We start from the raw sequence: 18,600 nt of genomic DNA, 5'->3' as shown, positions 1-18,600 counted from the left end.
TTCAACAACGTTTTTTGTTTTTATCCACTTTCTTAACTTTTGTTCTTATACGCGCTCGCTGCTGTCAAATCCGCGACTAAACAGTAAGCTGGCGATGCATACAAAAATATACATATGTATATGTAATAAAATATATGTGTGAGCGATTTTCTGTATATATACATACATATGTACATATGTCTTACATATACATATGTCTATAGGTAAGTGTCGACATTGTTGTTGCTGACATCGCGTGAAAATGTTGGCCTGTTTAATGTAATCATGGTCACATAATAAAACGTGGTGCGTACAAAACGAATGGCTACAATCTGGATTTCGTTGATTGTCATCATCATCACTTTCGATACCTAGCCAAAACACGCTATATTATTACATGATTTGGTTGCCTAGTATTGGTGTTGTTGTTGTTGTTGTTGTTATTTCACCTTTTACTTTTCCCGCATTACCATTTGCAGAGTGTCTTGCGGTCAGAACGTTCGACGATAACGATCATTATTAGATGAGCCTGATAACGTTGTTGGCGCACAGCGCACGAACGCACACACACACACACGGTTCAATATATTTATTGCTAGTTGTGCGTGTGTTGGTATGCATGCATAATTAAAGGTTTTATCCGCTTTTTTATTCAGCACTTTTTCATGTTTTTTTTTTTGTTTTTTTTTTTTTATTTATTGTAACGTCGCGCAAGCAGTGAAATTTCCTCGCTCTACGCACCGCACAGCTGTGTGAAATGGACACCGAGTTTGGGTTTCGGATTCGGCGTGGTTTTCGTGATTTTCATTGCATGCTGCTCCCCTTGCTGTTGCTACTGCTGCTGCTGCTACGGCGTCGGCGGCGTTTAATTTCGGTTTAGCTTTGGCTTTGGCTTGGATTTTGGCTTCGCCTTCGCCTTTAACATGCGACACAGCTGCTCGATCGGTTTCAGATGACCACGAACGGTGAACGCGTCAAGAACTTATGCTCTCACCTATAATCATTAAGTGAGCGCCACTAGTAAAGGCAGCACAGAAGCACAAAGCAAGTACCAAACGGTCGGACGCGCGCAGAGTATAAGACACACTATAAAGTCGGCGTGGCGGCAGCTATTGTTTTAAAAAAAGAAATAAGTAAACATAAAAGTGAAAAAATTTAAAGTAAAAAATTTTAAAGTATTTTAAAAAACTAAACAAAAAGGAAAAAGTTTTAAAAAATATTTATGGTTTGTTAAAATAAAATTTTGTATATGCTTTTACGCGCAATTAATTACAAATTGTGTCCCTTACCGTGTTTGATGTTACGTGTGTTATAACCTTATTGAAGTGCTTGTGATTTTTTTTATAAATTGTTTTAAACTTGAACGTCGTACTCTAAGAAATCCAAACGAGCCCTCACCTACTGCATAAGCAGCCGAAATATTTTATTTCCACTAACCAACGCAATTTTATGCTCGCGCCCAAAATTGACGATTACGCGTTATAATTTTTTTCGCGAAAATTTTTTTTCTTTAATAATCATACGTGAATAGCAACCGGCAAAAGTCTATACACAACGCAAGCGAACCGGCAAGGAAATAAGTAAAAGGCCGTAAATTAAAAAAAAAAAAATTGGCAAAAAAAAAGTTAAGTTTTTGCCGAAACAGCATTTGCAGTAAACGAAAAACCCATAGCGTCGTACAACGCACATAGGCATCATTAACAGCAACAGAGCAACAGAGCGCGCCAACAGCAGTATATCGCGGCACGTTTGGTGGTCATATGTAATATAGCCAGCCTTGCGCCAGACCAGCAGCAAGCAGCGAGCACATTGCCGAGTTAGGGCTTGTGAAAAAATTGCAATTGCCACTTGAATTCGATACAAGCGTGCGCATCGTCGTAATGCTGAATCTGTTGCCATCGGCGGTGGTAAATGCTTTGCGCGCCTTCTGGCTGCGTCTGATGGTAATATGCGGTAGAACGCATAAATGTCGCCTGGGCGAAGGTGAATACTTAACGCCATTAACAGCAGCGGCAACCATCTCGATCACAGCGACGGCGAAGCCGAACGACATGGCAGCAACAGCGGCGCTGGCAATACAGCCATTGGCACCACCACCCAGCACGGGGGCTTGGCCGTGGAAGGCGAAAGTTGAGAAGTCGTCGGCAGAGGAGTTGCGGAAGTTGCCAAGGCCGAAAGGATTGCCATTAATTGGCACGTTTTGGGATCTAGTAGCGGCCGGCGGTGGACAGCAGTGAGTGCACTTTCATATAAATTGGTTATTAACGAGTTTTGTTAGTGGGGTTTGTGTGACTGTTGGTTTTGTGTGTGGTTTATACAAAATCGTGCATACTACATATATTGCACTTGCATGTGACTAAGCATGTGCGCTTATTCAAATGGCTTGGATCGGATGGGCACGAATTGTGTAAAATTTTTTGAAATATGAAACAGTCAAAGAAATAAAAAAGTAGAGTACATTTGAAAAAACAGTTAAATAAACAAAACAAAACTCAAATAAATTGCGTAGCGTTTTTACAATAAGTTACAAGCGCCTAATATACATTGTGATAAAAGAGTACCCGGAAATTGTAAATAAAACGCAAAATATTTAATAATTTTCAATATTTATTTTTTCGCCTTCAAACTAATCCCCCTTCAAACTTATGCCAACGATTTTTCCAGTCCTCGGAAACAATTTTTGGAATGGCCTTCAACTCCTTCAGCGAATTTTCTCTTATCTCTTCGATCGACTGGAAACAGGTTCCACGGAGCGTCACTTTTAATTTGGGGCATAAGAAAAAATCACACGGGTTCAAACCTAGTAAAAGCGTTGGTCGATCGATGGCATTCATTGAGTTTTTGGCTTTAAATTCGGTCACAATCGTGGCTCGATGAAGTGGTGCATTATCATCGTGTAAAATCCATGAATTGCTCTTCCACAAAACGCTTCAAAACGATCAAATAGAACTTCTTATTGACCGTCTGTCCCTCCGGAACAAATTCATGATACACCAAACCGCGAATATTGACAAAACAATTATATTGATTTTTGAGCGGCTTTGGCGTGGATCGGAATTCGCACAATCAAGCATGTCCAAAGAGACCTGTTTACAGTACTTTTTTTGAAAAAAATTCAGCTTTATCGAGACGAGTCGAGTAAGAACGCATTACATGCCCAAAATATTCACCAAAATCATTCGAACGAACTCGCGAGAGCTGTCGAGCACTCTTGCCATCTCTCTAACACTTGTCTGACGATTTTCAAGCACTATATCCCGCACTTTTTTAATATTTTCATCACTTGAAGAGGTCGAAGGTTGTCCAGAACGAGGCATATTTTCAACGACCGCTCGACCGTCTTTGAAGGCTTTGTACCACTCGTAGGCTTGTGTTTTTGATAAAACTGAAGCCCCGCAAGCCTTTTCCAACATTCGCAATGATTCCGCACACGAAATTCGGTTGAAAATACAAAATTTGAGACAACTTCTTTGTTCGATATTTTTATCCACTGTAAAAATCGCAACGCACTTTTGTGGTGCACCGATTTAAGCAGCTGCTGTAAACAGCCTGAATAACAGATCGCGCTCACATTTGGCATAGTAATTAGGGACAGTTCTAGCTACTTAGCAAAATACAGCAAATTTAATTACAATTTCCAGGTGTTTTTTGTCACAATGTAGGTATAGTAGGTGCGCAACTAAGTTCTCGCTGTTTTTTTTTATTGAAAATGCAATGTTATTGTAAGTGTAGTCACAACTTTTTCACATCTTTATGGCAAAGCTCGAATTCCATTACGTTAAAAATGTTCACCTTGTGTTGCTACTCAAGAATCAAGCCAATTCTTGACGCCTTCTTGTGACTCGAACGCCTTCTTAGAAAGACCATGTGCCATCGAACCGCACAAAAACTAATTGGACGTTGCAATGTCTGAGGAATATGGCGGGTGGGGTAGGACTTCCCTTTTAATCGTTTCTAGTTTAGGTGAGGTCCAGCGTTGTCATGCAGCAGAATCATTTCTTGGTGCCACTTCTGCGTTTTACATGGACATCTTTGACTGAAAGCAGAAAATCAGTACTTCTTCTGGAGTTATCTGTGCAAAAACTGCGGGAACTGAGTTGCTCTACAAATATTTGTATTTAAAATTTTATTTTATAATCACTGAGAGAGTTACATACTAATCCTCAATACAAGTTCAACTTTTTTTTGAAAATTTTGGTAATTTGCTAAGCTAAGGCTATTCGCTTAGCCAATTTTCATTTAAAAAATTTTAGAATAAAAATTGACATAAAAGCTGCTGGAATTTTGCGTGATTTTTAGAAATATTTATAACTTCTATAACAGTTACATTTAATTGCAAAAGGCATTCAAAGATTCAACAATAACATATGAGGCATTTCAATGCTGGATTCAGTTTGCCTAGCACCTCATATTTTTTTGTTTGGTACTCTCAAAAATAAGTTCTTAGACATCTCCATGAATAGAGAAGTTTCCCACTTGGTTTTACAAACTCTGTGACAAACTTAATATACTCTGTTCAGGGTATAATTATTTCTTAATAGTTATGCCTTTCGGAAAAACCGCAATTTTTCATATTTCAATGGTTTAGATACTAAAAAATATCAACACATTTCCAAAATCCAAACTGAACCGATTTGATGGGCGACGAAATTTTAAACCTTTTTTTCATTGCGATCCTCAGTAGTATATGTCCAGTTTTATTTAGTTGCTGTATAAGAACTTTGGCATGAATATTTTTTAAATATCTCTCTATCATATCATGAAAATATTGGGTAGTCGAAAAAGTCTTTTCGTATTTCTAATCAAACTTCAACTCATTTTTGTTTATATTTATACTAATAAATAAATAAACAAATATGTACCACTTTGGTCGACCATTTTTTGCCATTTTGCCGCTAGAGGCATTATTCTATCAGTGTAAATTTCCAGAACGGAAGCGAGCGTTCCATTGTTGTGCTATACGAACTGATACAGAATAGTCTTCGTAAACTTTACAATTTTTATTGGTGGCTTGCGTGGCATTATTTTCTTTTTTATACACAAATTTCGAAATATACCGAATTTCTTTATTATTTTCACTCATTTTTGAACAGCTGTAACTTTTTTCAAGTTTCCCGAATTTAATAATTTAAGTGAAGCTTAAAATCTCAACTCTCCCACACAATATGGTATGACACAATGTGATTGGTAGCATTGGAGTTACAGTAGAGGCCCGCTAATCCGGACATGGCCTAATCCGGATTCCACTGTAATCCGGAAAGGGTTAAAAAACTCAAAATTTCTATTATGTCCCTTGTAATTCGGACCGACATTCTCTATCCGTATTCTCTAATCCGGATCACATGTTTATTATTCACTACATTCGCTTTTATGCTTTATTGGTTTAAGTTTTTTTTGTTTTTTTTTTTTTTGGAACATGTGTATTATTTATTATAATAAACAAACAGAAATTTATAAACATTTTTTCATAATACATAATTCTGATATGTCTTTGGTAATCCGGATTTCCTTATATTCCGGATAGGGGCCGGTTTTAATTGATCCGGATTAGCGGGCCTGTACTGTATACGATTGCAACGACATCTATTGACAAAATTCAATAACCAATATAATCAGCATTCTGCAAGAATTGGATGAATAGGTAGAAGAGATAGAAAAATCCTAGCCACCTCCGTCATACAATCTACACCATTAACGGTTGTCAAAAAAGGAAATCGCCTCCTTGGTGGAACGCCTCCCTTAGGAAACTAAGAACCCAATTAATAAAAGCCTTCAATAAATGTTATAGGACCAAAATATGGCAAACTTATAAAGACGCATTTAAGTAATACAAAAAAGCAGTAAGGAAAGCAAAAGCGGAGTCCAGACTGAGTAAGAATTTACCCAAGAAACATATTAATAAATCTTATTTAAAGAATACTTGCCACTTAAAGCGGCTGACCCGAAAGGGATGATTCCCATAATGACATATAAGATAAAGGAATCAATGGTTCCAAGGCTATAAAATATATATGAGACCAACATACAACTATCATACATACCAAGGAGCTGGAAAAGAGTCAAAGTGGTGTTCTTACCAAAACCGGGTAGAAGAACTCACGACAACGCAAAGGACTTCAGACCTATAAGCCTTACCTCCTTCATGCTGAAGGCTAATGGATATACACCTAAGATCCATCCCGGGAGATACTTTATCGAATGCACAACATGTATATGTACCGAAACTGTCCTAAACAAAGTGATAAATGTAATTGAAAAGTTACTAGATCACAAACAATATACAATGGTGGGCTTTCTTCACGTAGAAGGGGCTTTCACCAATATAAAAATAAGCACAATTATTGATTCCCTGACACATGGCGGCATAGACGAGATGGTGTGCAGATGGACACGATCGATGCTTCTGAACAGAAGTATTATATTATCAAATGGCTCAGCGACACGAAGAAGCACAGGCCCTGAAGGAGGTGTACTTTCCCCGCTTTTATACTTTTATGGTTGGTGTCGCTAAACGGAATACTACTTCAACTCAATGAAGCTGATCAGAGATATTTCGTTCCTTCCTTGTGATTACGGAAAATGCCCTACGAAGGTAAACTCATGTAAAACAAAAATACCACAACTCAATTTTCCCACGTTCAGTGAAAAAATTCCTATATCTCCCACGGCATAATACCCAGGGGTCGAAATTGGTTCCAAACTAATTGGGAAGATTAACAATGAAAATGAATAAATAAAGTATGCATGTTATATTACACTTGCAAAATAATACTTAGCAGGAACCACCAGGAACCGCCTAGCAAACTCAACCAGCATCTTCCACGCGGAAGTACTAGGCATAGAGAAGGCCTGCGAAGTTCTATTGAATAACTGCGTCACGAAATAGTTAGCAATCAAATGCATGAACAGCCTGGTGGCTTTGCTTGCCTTGTCGACACCACAGAATAATTTAAACGTAGTCTACAACTGCAGAAAAGCTTTAAACGCACTGGCAGGTGCTATCTATCTAACTGCACTTATCCATATTTTGGATTCCCTGTGAGAGAAACATTTTCGGCAACGAAAAGGCGGACAAGTTGGCAAAGCTAGGAGTCTCTTTAGACGAGTCCGCAGCGGAGCTAGTACTATGCCCGTTAGGAACGATCAAAAGGGAGCTCTATAAGCATTTGGAACAAATCGCACAGAACAGATGGAACACAACAAGTTATAAGATAACAAAGCCAATATGGCCGAAATACGACAGGAATAGAACAAAGGATCTGCTATCTAGGTCTAGAACCATTTGGAGAGCATGCGCTAAAAACGTGCCTGCCTTATAACAATAGTTGCCGCAACTACAAGCAAGAAGGGAATACGAAAACGGTTCTCCACTATCCTATGCGAATGCCCAGCTTTTTCACAAATCCAACACAAAATTCTAGCAACCTATCAGGCACCAAACCTTGAATAATTGTACACAAAAGCTTTGTTAAGTAGCCGCCGGTTTTTGAAGCTTTTTAGTTTGGCCGCTTAATGTTTTTTTTTCTGAAGAATGCATAAATCAGCTTTACCCAATTTGGTCAATATTTGATGCCTTTACCAAAGACAATGATTTTTAAACAAAACTTCAATGAGGGTGGCAATAACTTGCAACAATTCCGAAACATCAATCACCCATAAGAGGGTTTGAAATTCAAGGTATGGAATGTAATATTTTTTGAAATCATATTGTGTGATTTAAGGGTTTACAAGGGTTTCCTCGGGTGAAAAACAACGTTTTTTTAACAATTTTTTTCTCATATAAAAAATGAAATATTTTATTAGATTTATTGTTGCAAGCATACGCCTTTAACAAAGACAATCTGAAATTTTTGGAAAAAATATTTTAAACTCGACTTTGCCATATTCGATGACCCCTTGGGAAAAGCGCGCTGTTACTGTGAAAAATACGTGTTTTAGTTAAAACCTTAACCTAGAACTTGAACGAAGGAAAAAACGAAAACTGAAAATTGGATTTTTGGCAAACATTTAAGCAGTGATCCATATCAAATTTCGTGAAGATACCACGTCAAATGCGAAAGTTTTCCATACAAGCCGTTGATTCCGATCGGTTCGGTTTGTATGGCAACTATATGCTACAGTGAGCCGATCTGAAGAATTTCTTCCGATATTACATTATTTCTATGAACAATAACTCATACCAAATTTCGTGAAGATATACCGTTAAATGAGGAAGTTTCCCATGCAAGCATTCGATTCCGTACATTCAGTTTGTATGACAGCTATATGCTATAGTTAACCGATCTGAACAATTTTTTCGGGGATTATATTATTACCTTAAAAAATAATCTATACCAAATTTCGTGAATATATCTTGTCAAATGTGAAAGTTTTCCATACAAAAACTCTATTCCGATCATTCAGTTTGTATGGCAGCTATATGCTATAGTTAACAAATCTGAACAATTTCTTCAGAGATTACATTGTTGCCTTAGAAAATAATCTATACCAAATTTGGTGAAGATACATTGTCAAATGTGAAAGTTTTCCATACAAGAACTTGATTCCGATTGTTCAGTTTGTATGGCAGCTATATGTTATAGTGGTCCGATAACCGCAGTTCCGACAAATGAGCAGCTTCTTGGAGAAAAATGACGTTTGCAAAATTTCAAAACGATGGGATCATGTTCGAGTCTCAATCATTGCGGCAATATTGCAGAAGCATCATGTTCGACGCAAAAATGTAGCAACTTTTGCAAATGTCAAACGTTCGAGCAACTCATTTTTGACATTTCTTGCGCGCAAAAGTGACAAAATCGGCATCAAAAAAATTTATGATGGAAAAAATGAGGCAAGCGAAATCGCTCTTTATTTTTGTTTATAACTAATTATTATCATTAATTGTGTTTCACGAGACATCCGAAAATGTGATAAATATATATCTGTTGGATAAAATCGAATTGTTTTAAAGAAGTTTTGCGATTTTACTATTGTCCTTTTCTTTAAAATTTCAGTCGTAAGACACTTTTTTACGCAAGAAACTTTGTTTCCTTGCTTTTCTGTATTTAAGAAGCAAACTACACTCCCTTTATCCACCAAGTTATCCACTGTTAAATTGATTTAAAATTCATTTTTAAGACTTCTTAAACTTCACTTCTTCAATGCACCTGCACACCGCGCAAAATATTTGCAAAATATTTTTTTAAGTATCAGCTGAGTATCTGCAAATAAACATCAGGGTTGCAATATTGCCGCAGTTATTTGCTCGCTCGAACATCCCCGATATCTTAAAAACTGAGGCATTAGTTCGTATATATACAGACGGACAGACAGACAGATGGACATGGTTAAATCGACTCAGCTCAACATACTGATCATTTATATATACTTTATAGGGTCTCTGACTCTTCCTTCTGGGTGTTACAAACTTCGTGACAAAGTTAATTTACCCTGTTCAGGGTATAAACATATTTTAAAAAGTCTTATTCATAATTGGACTCAAATCCCAATATCGACAAAAATACATACTTTTAACTACTTCCGCTTAAAAGCGGAAAATTTTAAAATCAAAAAACAGGCGATTTTGTACATCCGACTGCATCTATTTACGAAATCTATAAGCGATTGGGATGCGGCCTAAATGTTGAAGGAATGTGCTATATTTATTTTTAGGTTAGAATTTTTACCTTTGAAGCAATTTTTTTCTTTTATGTAAGTACATATGTACATATTTGCGTCAATTTACATGCCATGTTTTTTGTGGGTTTTTGCTTTATAGCGAGGAGTAGAGGACAGTTAAATTTTGATTGCGAACAGAAATTATATGCGCATATTTTAGTGAATCAGCATACAAAGCTATAGGAACATGTTGGCAAATAATTTACAAGTATGGCCGCTGTGGCTATAACGTACCGTTTGTAATGCGTCAGTTGCCGCTACGCCATCTTTATACGAAAAATTTACAATTTTATTAAAAACAACTGCGAAGTTCATATTCACTGTTTGAAACTCCATTTCGCAAAAACGGTGTAGGCAATTCTTGCACACACACACACACACCCATGCACGCGAACTCAAAGATTAAATGTGCTTATACACAAGTCCATTAATAACATTCTGGGCGGGTGATCGCATACATATCGAGAATAAATCCATTGAGTGACGAAAGTAAAATATTTTGACTTTCAAATTTTTCGAAAATTCAACTGAACCCAGTAGGTGAACGGACGGCGCAGGCATGTGGAACAAGTGGAATGAAATGTAGTGAAATTAAGGCTAGCGGACTTGGAATACGATTTAATGTCGTTTATAGAATAAAAGTTGAAAATTAGTAATAAAAGGTGGCAAAATTTATAGATGCGGTACATCGAATTTGCTTCAACGTAATTAATAGTTTCCCAATTTTTATGAATAGTTGGAGGCTTTTTCTTTTCATTGGTGGCGTTTTTTACGTCGCGCGTCCCAGACCCAGCGCACGGCACTGGGGAGGGATGGTTCGCCTTCTCACTTTACTCGCCTACAAACGGATGTTCCTTGGCTACCCAGAGAATACTCAGTCTAAGACCGGAACTCCCATGTGAATGGCGCGCAGAGAACTTTCCTCACTTGCGTGAACTTCTACACATGAATCCATCCTTCAACACGACGACATTAACATAGTTCAGCGCATTAAGAGACAGCGTCTACGCTCCAGCTCTGAAAGTATTCGACACAGTACCCGCCGTCGAAAGCAGATGAAGAGGAAGATCTCCACTCCCTTGGAGAGGTCAGCGGCAGAAGGACCTGGCTGAAAGCAAAGTTTTAGCGGCAGTTTAGGTTACTCCTCGAAACAGCTTTCATAAGCATTTTTTGGGATGGGGATTTCTTCAATCGACAAAAAACGGGTTCCACGGAGCGTCCATTTCAGTTTGGGGAAGAAGAAAAAATCACACGGAGTCAAATCTGATGAATACAGTGGTTAATCGATGGTATTCATTGTGGTGTTTTTGGCTTTAATTTCGGTCAGAATCGTGGTTCGATGTGATGGTGCATTATCATTTTGTAAAATCCATGAATTGGTCTTAGATAATTTCGACCGTTTTCAACGCATGATCTCACGCAAACGCCTCAATACGACCAAATAGAACTCCTTATTGACCGTTTTTCCCTCAGTAACAAATTCATGATGCACCAAACCACGAATACCGAAAAAACAAGAGCACACCTTCATTTTTGAGCGACTTGGAGTCTTGTTTTTGTTTCGCTTCGTTTTATCCCTCTATTCCAATGATTGTTAACTTGTTTGCAAGTCAAAGTCATAAACTCATCTCATAGGCAGTTATGATGCTCGCCATTAATGTGGGATCGGAATTCGCACGATATCAAACATGTTCAAAGAGATCTTTTTTCGGTACACTTTGTGAAAAAAATTCAGCTTTATCGGGACGAGTCGAGTAAGAACAAAATATTCACCAAAATTATTCGAACGGACTCGCAAGAAAAGTCGAGCTCTTCTGTCATCTCTCTAATACTTGCCTGACGATTTTCAATCACCATATCTCTCACTTTTTTAATATTTTCATCAGTTGAAAAGGTCGAAAGTCGTCCAGAATGAGGCAGGTCTTCAATGATCTCTCGACCGTCTTTGAAGGCTTTGTAGCATTCGTAGGCTTATGTTTTCGATAAAACTGAATCACCGCAAGCCTTTTCCAACATTCGCAACGATACCGCACACGAAATTTGGTTAGAAATATAAAATTTGAGTCATGTTCTTTGTTCGATATGTTTATCCATTGTAAAAATCGCAACGGACTACTGTGGTGTACCGACTTGCGCAGCTGCTGTGAGCAAACTGGTTGACAGATCGCGCTCATATTTGGCATTGTAATTAAGGACAGCACTACTAACTTAGCAGGATACATTTTTTTTAAATATCATTTGTCCGGGGATTTAATTTACAATTTTGGGGTACTTTTTTGTCACAATGTATTTAACCTTGTTCATTTGTCTTTATATAATATATGCGAACTAGTTTCTCAGTTTTTGAGATATCAATTTGAAATTTTGCGCCCTGTGCAGGGGTCGTAACGGCCGATATCGGACCACTACGACATATAGCTGTCATGCAATTTGAACGATCGGAATGAAGTGCTTGTATGGAAACCTTTTTCACTAAACAAAATATCTTCACGAAATTTGCCGTGGGTTCTGGTTATTTCTGGTTAACTTAACCAAGACTCCTTCTTTTACAACCTTTTATTTTAACCAGAACTTAACTGAGCAGATATCTGACTGACCAGACATTGAGAAAATGGACCTAAATCTTCTATTATTATTATATGTATGTATATGTAGTAGTTCAATCACAATAGACACTCAGAATTTTCGATCGGTATTACAAACATTTACTTCCCATATAGCCGATTCCAATAATGTGAGCAGTGATTGTCTCTTATCACCGTGTCTTTGAATACCGTTTACGAACAATGGTTGTGAGAAATTTGAAGTTTCCTTTATTTGACTTTGTACACACCCACGCTTGATAGAATATACAGATAAGATAATGTAACGTAACATAACACAATACAGCTTAAGAGCTGTTCAGTGACGTTACAATAGCGCGTTATTTTGTGTTTATGTTCTGCTATCTGTGTTTTATCATTAAACAAACCTCTTTTTGTTTTTGAGTGCCATTTTTTGCATACATTGTCTCAAAGATTTGTTTAAAGAAAATTGAATTGTTTCTGCATTGAGATTGAAGTAGCGTCGCCATCATTTGATAACAAGTAAAGAAGGGCTAAGTTAGGATGCAACCGAACATTTTATACTCATGCAACTTGCAGGAATCAAAGCCAGGAAACAACGTTAAGGTGTGTAAACCTTAACCAGAGGATCGGGAGTCAAGCAATTATACATTCACTATAACAACTCATACACTGACCGATATATTCGGCATAAGGTTTGTTTGAAAAAGGTCATCTTACATGTAGTATATGGGAGTAAGTGTAATATCGACTCGAGTTTACTATTAATTTCTTTCATGCCACATTTTAAAAAATGTTCCCTGGCTTTCATTAAGGTACTTCACATACAATCACCAATCATGTAAGGCAAAGTCAGCCGGATGTTCGAAAATCCGGATAATTGTTATATGAGAGCTAGGCAAAGTTTTCGTCCAATTTGAACTATTGTAGGCACAATAATACATTGTTGCGAGTAAAACACACTTTATATATGTAGTATGTTTCATTGAGATAGCTCAAATATTGGCCGATATACTACATGCAGTATAAAGTGACCCGGATGTTCGAAAATACATACATATGTATATGAGGTATAGAGGCTAAGGCAAGTATTGGCTCGATTCAACCCATTTTTGATACACAGAATTATTATTGTCAGGAAAGGATTGTCTCTGAATTTCAATTATATGTATATCTCATACATTGACCGATATTTTCGGTGAAATTCCATATAGATACTAAGGTCCACATATTCGGTACCTAGCGCCTGAATAGTTTTGATTGTATTTAGGAAATTTTTGGCCATAAGAAGGCATACTTTAAAGGAATTATTAGTGCGAAATATTATTCCGTTATTATAACTACTTCTTGATTCGTGTACTAGAAAGTCGAAGAATAAATTGGAATTTAAAATTGTGTTCCATGTGAAATAGGCGTGGTTTTTTTGAACTGTGACATAGGAATATGAGAAAAAAGTCACGTACCAAATTTAGTCGAAATCGGTCGGTCGAGTGCCGAGATACGTGATTTCACTAAAAAGTGGGCGCTGCCACGACCATCGTCCCCATAAAGCCACTCCCATAAAGCCCTCTCATACCAGCTCGGGTGTAAAGTTGTATGTCTCTGGCGTATTTATTTATGATTTATTGCCCTTTTAGTAGTTTTTAACAGTACCGTTATATGGGGAGTGAGCGGGATTATATCCCAATTTTATCCATTTTGCACACTACCGATAGGAGTTCTTTTAATAATTGCACTAAATTTGGTCGTTTATGCTTTAGTGGTTTAGGAGATATGTACCTTATACTTATTAGAGGGCGGAGCTACGCCCACTTTTTCAAAATTTTTCCTCGCTTGCTACCGTGACTCCTTGTGCCAAGTTAGAGTTTTATATCTTAATTTTGTTCATAGTTATGGCACTTTATAGGTTTTCGGTTATTGGCGTTTTGTGGGCGTGTCAGTGGTCCGATTATGTCCATATACGAACTCATGTTTTTCTTACTAAGAAACGCGCATACCAAGTTTCATCAAGATATCTCAAATTTTACTAAAGTTACAGCTTACACGGGCGGATGGAGAGACAGTCACTCTGATTTCAACTCGTCTCGTCATCCTGATCATTTTATATACATATTTAAACCTGTATTTGTCTCGATTAATTTTAGGTGATACGTACAACCGTTAGGTGAACAAAGCTATTATACACCCTGCCAAGAAAGAATCGGTATATTTATAAATAAAACGAAAATTTTTCAATCATCATCCAAATTTATATTATCGCCTTCGAAGTAACATCCATTTGAAGCGATGCACATGTGCCAACGCTTCTTAGAATCGTCCAAAACATTTTTTATAAGCACTTTACGGGATGGCTTTCAGCTCTCGCGTCGAATTTGTTTTGATGTCTTTAATTGAGTCAAAGCGTGTTCCCCGAAGTGAATTTTTCAGTGTGGAGAATAAGAAAAAGTCACAAGAGGCCAAGTTGACGGTTTGACCACTTGGAACGTATTCATAGTGGACGACACCACGAATATCGAAGAAAACAATGAGCATTACCTTTACTTTCGATCGGCTTTGGCGCGCCTTTGGGCCGCCATTCGGATGTTTGCTAGTTCGTAAGTGTGCCATATTCGTAGACCCATGTCTCATCACCAGGAACTATGCGTTCCATAAAGGTGGTATTCGAATTGGCTCGAACCAGCATGTCTGCAGCTACCTGCTCTCGATACCTATTTTGAAGGAAATTCAGCTCTATCGTAACAAGTCTTGCAGCAACGCGTTGGATGCCCAATTTTTCATGTATTATCGTACGTACGCGCTCGTGTGACATCTCCAATTTACGGACAATCTCTTTCAAGCTCACATGCCTATTTTCGGCAACAATTTCCTTCACTTTTTCAATGTTATCATCGGCCACACTCGTTGAAGGCCGTCCAGAACGAGGCATGTCTTTGACGGTCTCCCGATTCTTCTTGAATGCTCTGTACCACAAAGTAAGTCCGAGTTTTTAATAGAGAAGATTCACCAAAAGCCTTCTGCAAAATTTTCAATGAATCGGCACACGAAAATACGTTCGCAACACAAAATTTAACACAAATACGTTGATCAATATTTTCGGTCATTGTAAAATTCGACAAACACTACTGAGGACGACTGACATAAACAGCCGATGTAGGTAGGTAGGTAGGTTCATATTTGGTCCCACGAGTAATCCGGAAAGGGTTGGTCACTCGTCCGCAGAGCCGGTGTGCGGAGAGAAGGCTTTTATACCTCCGACCTCGCCCGGGCATCGGAGGGGACCGTTCGCGATCAGCTATTTATTACCCCCCGCTGACCATTCAGCCCTCGGCACGGGTACCTCGACACCTTAGCTTAGGGTGGTGTTGGTTCGGGTATCCTCATACTTCCACAATAGGAGATGAGCGTAAAACCTAGGGTTTATTCATACATATCACTATTGTGGGAATTATGAAGTGCCCCTCTTAGTTCGTAAGATTAGAGTGCGTTTCCTTTGGGATGCACACTTTACTCTTACTTAAGCCCCTTCGCCACGACAAGGCGACCAACTTCAAAGGAGTTTGGCATCATAATTAAGGACAGTGGTACCAATCTAGGAAAAAAATATAAGCCGCAGATTTAAATGAAGAATTCCCGATACTTTCTTGACAGGGTGTACTCTGTAGCATTATTTTGGAAGAGTATAGAAATACATATATAACAAGCTCATGCGGTTTTATAATTATTATTTTTTTTTTTTGCTCCGACTACCTGAGGGTTTTTAAGCCCTCTAAAAGCCCGTGAATAAATATTTTTTTTTTGTATGATCTACGATGATGATGTCGATCCGATTTACATAAATCGATTTTTTTCACTTAACATTGAGCGTGCGTCTCTGCTCCGCTAGCCAGCGGATATGATTTTAGGGTCAGCTTTTTGCAAAGTCACCAGCTTTTTTAACATAAACAAGGATTTATGAATTTCAAATTGCTTACTTTAAAGATAAACTTGACGAGCGAAACTTAAATCGGTGTTTTTGAAGGTCAGCTTAAATTTTCAATGACAATATCGGAATTTTCATTGTCTGCATATACATTTATATTAATATAAACACGAATAAACGTGTTTGTATATATTTTTTTTTTTCCAAAAATAATTTGCACTGCCTGGAAACTGTATTGAACTATTGAAGCAGCAGTTTGAAGATTTTGATTTTAATTTTTTCTTCAAGGACTGTTTCCGTTACATTATTTTTTTACAATTACTTGGAAATTTAACATAAATTTTAATTATTTGGTGCATTAAACTTTAGCGACAGACAGTCGCCACACCTGCCGGCAGCGTCGCCTACTGGGTTTTTGTCATTTTGAAATAATTTAATATTTTTTTTTTACATTTTTTTTAGATTACACAAATACGTTCATCGACGCCATGAAGAGCTCGGTCCAATATTTTACGAACGTCTGGGCGGCGTACAGGACGCCATATTTGTTTCATCAGCAAGTCAAATGCGTGCGGTATTTCAATATGAGGGCCAATATCCACGGCATCCGCTGCCAGAGTCGTGGATTTTATACAATAAGCAGCACAGTTGTCAGCGCGGCTTGTTCTTCATGTGAGTTGAGACGAACAAAAACAAAGAAGACAAAAAAGAAGGCACTTGCATTTATTTGCTTGAATTTCATTAACACTTCTAATTTTTTTTATCGCCTAATCTCCATCGTTTAGGGAGGGTCCCGAATGGCTACATAACCGACGCATATTAAATCGTTTTCTGCTCGGCGGCACCATGAAATGGATGGATGTGCACATCGAAGCGTGTACGCAGCGTTTGGTGAATCTGTGGAAGACGCAGGCGGCCAAAGCGCAAGGCAGCTACACCGAAGTGTTGGAGCTCGAGCAGCAGCTCTACAACTGGGCAATTGATGGTGGGTTGGCACGCGTGAATATAAAAACTCTTCCCTAAGTTAACTTTTCTAACAATTCTCCATTTAGTGGTTTGCACAATCATGTTTGGCGTTTCAGCGGCGGAGAATCCGCATATGGCCAAGACAATGGATGAATTCTCGACTATTGTGCACAGAATATTCGACACCAGTTCGGCGCTTATGACGTTTCCACCACAATTGGCCAAACGTTTCAATATGCGTATTTGGCGTGATTTCGAGGCGAGCGTCGCCGCGGTGCTGAAGAAGGGCAACGATTTGATTGATCTGTTTGTTGAGTTGCCGGAAGACATTACAAATGGTTTGTGTGTGAAAAATGGCGTCGATTGTCACGATTGTAGTGGAGATTCACTCTATCAGAAACTAATTTTGGCCGACATGCCATTGGATACGATCAAGCGCATATTTGTGGATTTGGTTATTGCCGCCGGCGATACGGTAAGCAATATTTCAATGTTTTTTAGATCTATGAACATGGTATATTATTTTGTCAAGAAGTTTCTAACACCCAAAAGAAGACGTCGCAAACTCAGTTATGCATACGAGTATATACAAGTTATCAGTGTGGCGGCTGAGTCGAGTTAGCCAACTAGTCCATTGCCCGTCGCTATAAACGCGAATTAGCCCCTCAAGTTCTGAGATATCCATTTGAAATTTCGCACATGTCCTTTTCTCCGCAAGTAGCTAGTCATTTGTCAGAATTGACAATATACATCCACTATAGCGTATAGCTGCCCAACAAGCTAACCGTTCAGAATCAAGTTCTTATAAGGAAAATTTTTCTATTTGAAAAGATAACTTCACCAAATTTGATATATATTGTTGCACAAAACAACACTAGAATCTACGAACATATTTTTCGGATCGGGCCACTATAGCATATAAGTAGCTGCCTTGTAAACTGAACAATGAAAATCAAGTCTTTGTATAGAAAACTTTTTTATTTGGCAAGGTATCTTCAAGAAATTTTACACAGATTATTGTCGAAGACAGCGCGACAATCTGCGAACATATTTTTCAGATCGGGCCACAATAGCATATAGCTGCCTTACAAACTGAACAATGAAAATCTAGTCTTTGTACAGAAAACTTTTTTATTTGGTAAGATATCTCCAAGAAAATTTACACAGATTCTTGTCGAAGACAGCGCGACAATCTACGAACATATTTTTCAGATCGGGCCACTATAGCAAATAGCTGACTTACAAACTGAACAATGAAAATCTAGTCTTTGTATAGAAAACTTTTTTATTTGGCAAGATATCTTCAAGAAATTTTACACAGATTCTTATCGAAGACAGCGCGACAATCTGCGAACATATTTTTCAGATCGGGCCACAATAGCATATAGCTGACTTACAAACTGAACAATGAAAATCAAGTCTTTGTATAGAAAACTTTTTTATTTGATAAGATATCTCCAAGAAATTTTACACAGATTTTTGTCGAAGACAGCGCGACAATCTACGAACATATTT

The 18,600-nt window shown here is 37.9% G+C and overlaps 1 protein-coding gene across 1 annotated transcript in view; it reads left to right on the top strand.

Annotated features, from left to right (window-relative positions):
- The first annotated feature begins 1,747 nt into the window (after positions 1-1,747).
- Positions 1,748-18,600, top strand: part of LOC120778289 (cytochrome P450 315a1, mitochondrial) — an 18,526-nt gene continuing 1,673 nt past the window's right edge. Inside the window, exons 1-4 of the mRNA XM_040110078.1 lie at positions 1,748-2,212; positions 16,582-16,791; positions 16,905-17,104; positions 17,172-17,560. Coding sequence (XP_039966012.1) covers positions 1,860-2,212; positions 16,582-16,791; positions 16,905-17,104; positions 17,172-17,560 — 1,152 coding nt within the window. The 5' untranslated portion in view covers positions 1,748-1,859. The remainder of the gene's footprint in view (positions 2,213-16,581; positions 16,792-16,904; positions 17,105-17,171; positions 17,561-18,600) is intronic.

The sequence above is a fragment of the Bactrocera tryoni genome, chromosome 1, assembly GCF_016617805.1.
Source record: "Bactrocera tryoni isolate S06 chromosome 1, CSIRO_BtryS06_freeze2, whole genome shotgun sequence".
In the NCBI taxonomy this organism is placed as follows: Eukaryota; Metazoa; Arthropoda; class Insecta; order Diptera; family Tephritidae; genus Bactrocera; species Bactrocera tryoni.
This window is presented reverse-complemented; position numbering and strand designations above follow the sequence as displayed.